At 41.6% G+C, this 4,629-nt stretch overlaps 1 protein-coding gene across 1 annotated transcript in view; it reads right to left on the bottom strand.

Annotated features, from left to right (window-relative positions):
- PPM1E (protein phosphatase, Mg2+/Mn2+ dependent 1E) overlaps window positions 1-4,629 on the bottom strand; it is a 64,938-nt gene that overhangs the window by 59,664 nt on the left and 645 nt on the right. The window contains exon 2 of the mRNA XM_027660169.1: window positions 3,403-3,542. Coding sequence (XP_027515970.1) covers window positions 3,403-3,542 — 140 coding nt within the window. The remainder of the gene's footprint in view (window positions 1-3,402; window positions 3,543-4,629) is intronic.

Raw genomic sequence — 4,629 nt, 5'->3', positions numbered from 1 at the left:
CTGGGGGTGGGAAATCCCAGACTGGTTGGAGTTGGAAGGGACCTTGAAGATCATCTCATCCCAGCCCATGGCCAGGGACACCTTCCACTAGCCCAGGTTGCTCCAAGCTCTGTCCAGCTTGACCTTGAACACCTCTAGGGGTGGGGCAGCCACAGCTTCTCTGGGAATTCTATTCCAGCACCTCACCACCCTCACAGGGAAAAATTTCTTCCCAATATCCCAATCTAAACCTAGATATTCCTAATATTGAATCTAAATTTAATGTTCTCTGTCAAATCTCATTAACCATTAGAAAATACCCCCAACAGATGCAATCAGTATCCACTCCAGTCATTCACTGTGGGCCCAGGCCAACATTATCATTTCCATTGTAAAACCTCACAAAAGATGATGGAAAAAAAAAAGCACCACCTTAAAAAGGACTGTATTTCTTTTTTGTTGGTCCTTGTGATGAATATTAGAGGTGGCAAGCAGTTAATTATATTTCCTGAAAGGGCTTTGAGATTGCAATCAATGGAACAGGTGATAAAAGGCAAATTATAAAGGAGTAAAACATCAGAGCCTGTTTAATATGATGCTAAGAAAGGCAATCTAGAATCATCTATAAATTTAAACTTAGAGGAAGTGACAACAGTGCCAGCTTTGATAGGATAGGGGTTAAGAAAGCAAGTTAAAAACATGTACATCTGCTTTTTAAAGGGAGAGAATTTCATCTCTTCACTCAACAGTGATGGACAGCAGGCAGAACACGCTGTTTGCAAGTTAAGAGTTTACTTTATTTAAAAAAGGATTTCTGCTCATGGAAAATTACCATGAGAAGTTCTCCCCTTTAGCTTAAAATTGCAAGTTGAGGGGCATAACCTTCACTACTGTCTACATTTTACATCATTCCACTATTAAAAGGCTGAGCCTGTGTTGCCTTTCTTGATTTTTCGTAGCAAGACTGTGGGAAAGATACAAACCTAAACAAAAATATTTTCTTTCTTTGGTACAACGAAAGTATCAACTAAAAAAACCTCACTTCAAATATTGCATTTTTTTAGACTCTGAGATAATCTGTGAATGTGGTACAGCATTCTGTGAGGAAATCTGGAAGGGCAGTGCTTAGAAGTTTTTCTTTTCATGTTCCAAGCCAGAGCAGGATTTTTGCAATCCTCAAAATAACCGTGTTGTCATCGGTGCCTTAGTTGAGCACTTAAGAAGCCATAACAATTAATTTTAGCTTTATTTTACTTATCATCTTTTGAAAATCTCAGCGCTGGAGAAACAGGCCTGCTATTTAAGCTCCTTCAAGATGGTTCTAAACAAATATTTGAAAGTAAAACGTTGCATCACCAAAATCACCGAAACCAAAGCTGAAACTACAGATGATACCAACTGTATCTATTCCCATCAAAATCTGGGTTAAAAAAGAGAGAAAAAGAACAATATGCAGTTGAATTTTTCAAATTATTTCATTTCTAGAGGAAAAAACATGTAACAGCAAGATGAATTTGTTCTTCCTACTGACACAACTTGTAAGAGTCTGGCCCTGTCCTCTCCTGGCAACCACAACTTTGCTGATTAGTTTTTCAGATGTCTTGTCAAGAACCAGCTTTCAAAATGCATTAGATTTAATAAAAGTATCAGTAGGAAGGGAACAGAGCATGATATGCAACTTTGTTACATCAGGTTAGTAACTTCTTCCTTTAAAATAAGTCAGCAAAGAGGTTCTGCTCCTGACTCAGATGAAGTGATGGGGTCTCACATGTAACAGATTAAGGGCTTGGTGTATTTGTCCCTACACAGAAATGATGTAAATGACATATTTTTATCTTGAATAAGATGTTATAGAAGATAACCACAATTTGAACTTGCAGGCTTTCAGCCGGTGTTCCAATAAAATTCCTCAGACATTCTCATTTTTTGACTATTTTCTTCACCTCCTGTACCTCCTGTTGGAGAGTTTATTCTGTGGAGGGTCCCCAAGGAGGCACACGGGACACAGTTTGTGGCATTTAGGCAGATAGAAAGATTACATTAATCTAATTTTCCAAGCATATGTTATCTCTAGGAAAAAAAAAAAAACCAGAACAGGAACTGGAAATCTCAAAGGGGAATGTGAGTCTTTTGGAAAAGAGCAGGAAAAGCTCCTAAATAAAAACTCTTTGATACTGATACACAGAGGCACAAAACCATTATATTCCTTCATGATTGGCAATATGTTCTCATTTCTGAGACGGTCTCACTTCCCTCAAAAAGATCCAAAGCTCTGTGCCCAAAATAGCTGAAAAACAGCTGCTGGATTTTTCACAGCAATGGGTTTTATCCTCATGCTACATATAATGCAAACCAGTCATTTGACTAATATATAGTTGCAGAAAACATGCCTTCACAACACAGTCCCTCTTGCTAATGACAAACCAATAAAATATTCCCCTTCATAGGAGTTTTCAAGTGCTTTTTTTTTTTTTTTTTTTTTGGTTTTTAACACTATCATAACCATTTGGCATAAAAGTAGCTTTAATGATATGCAGGAAGTTTCCCTTCTCTGGAGTCATCTGACCAGTCCAACCCTTGGCTGTAAAAGGGGAAAACATTCTGCTTTTGCCTGTTTTATAGTCTTGTCACGGTTTTAAGTTTCTCTGGTGACTGGAGAGTATACTAAAAATACAATACCTTACCTGAAGAATAGTTTTGCATACTTGCACTTACCTCAGATTTCACCATCATTCAAGAAAAACCTATTTCAGTTTAGCTCTGTCTTAGAAGTTATCAGATTCGGCTTACATTTTAAATGCTTTAAAGAATTACTTTGCAGTTATCTTAGCTAGATAGATATAAATTAATTTCTATCACTCTTCAGTTAAAAAATATTAATTTACTATTTGAAAATGAATTATCTATACATTGATAAAATTATTTAAACCTCTGGAAAACAAGTTTCTTATGAGGTGATCTCCTGCTCCCTTAATTTTGAAGTTTCTGCCTGTGGAAGGAAAGTCTGCATTGATTTCACCACAAACAAAGCCAAGAGATGTTTCATTCAGTGAAAGATTTATGCTGAAGGCTGAAAAAAACCGAACAACCACAACCTGGCAAGAGCTGTGTCTATAAAAAGAATCCTCTCAAAATGTCTTTTTTTTTTTTTCCTTAATAATTTCAGCCCTTAATATGGGCTTCAGAAACGGGAATCTGCCTGTCCTGGGGTAGGAGGACAGGCAGAGAGAGAAGGGGTGGGGGAGGAATTCAAGTTCAAATTTATTTCATAGATACACTTTAAATAACACTTTCAAATAATCCGCTCCACGTCTAAAACTTTATTTGCACTAACGTGACTTTTGATCTCACAAGTGTGTTTAAAAATAACCCAACAAAACACGTCCTAAATAGGTAGAAGGGACTTGCCTCTCCGCTCTCTACCACATCCCATGAATGTGCTGCTGTATTCCAGAGACTTTCCAAAGGTGGCAGGGTGAGCATGTGTGAATAGGAGAGCTTTGTCCTCTGCAGCTATCATTGTGTCGTCCCTATCGTCCACAAACGCAGAGGGCAGATGAGAACTGAATAGAAACAGACCGTGCAGTTGTAAAACCCGGTTCTTTCTTTATTATTTATTTATTTCTGGGACTGAGTAACACCTCTCATTACAATTACCGGCTCAATGGCAGAAAGCTCCCCGGTGTGCTGTGCGGATTTTCACAGCTTCATTTGTCTCCTCCTGTGGCATCAGTTTGAAAAGCTTCCTAAAGAATCGCCACTAACAACCATTTCTATTTCAAGCCTTCAAAGCCGAAGCTGAGCACAATACACGGCACTGGGAACTGATCTTTAGGTTTCAGTCCACAGACTTTCCACACTGGGAATAGATCCCATCTGTTTCCTCTTTATGCACCAGCCTTTAGAAAGCACAGATCTGGAAACTGCCTCCGTACAGAACCGAGTATAGCCGGCTTTCCCCAGCTGACGGCAGAAAAATCCCCATGATTATGGATAGCTTTCTCCCAAGGCTTTCTACTCCTCTTTTCTCCCCGGTCTGTGAATACATGGTGTGGTTTTCTCCGTGTGCGGTGATTTTTTGGAAGGGTGAAGGGGCTGGACCACCTTGTCCCCTTCCTCTTTCCCCTTCCTTTTTTCTTGGCAGAGGTTCCCCCGTTTACAAACCCTCACACAGGGAACATTTCAATTTAAACCCTCGGCACAATCAACCACAGGCAAACCCCCCTCCTGCTCTGGCACCAGAGCGTGAGACATTTCCCCCACCACTCTCCCTCCCCACCAAGCTGCTCTCCAGATGGATGCTCGTGGCTCTCCCTTGTCTATTCCCTTCGCCTGTCCCGGCCGGAGGGAAGGAGAGGGCACAGGGTAGAGGATTCTTTTGGGCAGGGGGAACCGGGCAGGGCAGGACACTGTGACCCCGAACAGCTCGAGCACCGCCGAAGTCCTGAACTCTTTTTGCCTCGGGGATCCCTCGCCTCCCTCCCTCAGCCCCACACGGGAGGGGTTCCCTTTAGCCCCACACGCGGGAGTCCCTCAGCCCCCACGCTCCCCACACGGGAGAGTCCCCTCAGCCCCGTCAGCCCCACACTGGGGGGTCCCTCAGCCCCACATTGGGGGGTCCCTCAGCCCCCACATTGGGGGGTCCCTCAG

The sequence above is a fragment of the Corapipo altera genome, unplaced genomic scaffold (genome assembly GCF_003945725.1).
Source record: "Corapipo altera isolate COAL_440 unplaced genomic scaffold, ASM394572v1 271, whole genome shotgun sequence".
Taxonomy (NCBI): Eukaryota; Metazoa; Chordata; class Aves; order Passeriformes; family Pipridae; genus Corapipo; species Corapipo altera.
Note: the sequence above shows the minus strand (reverse complement) of the source record. Positions and strands in the feature narration are given on the sequence as shown.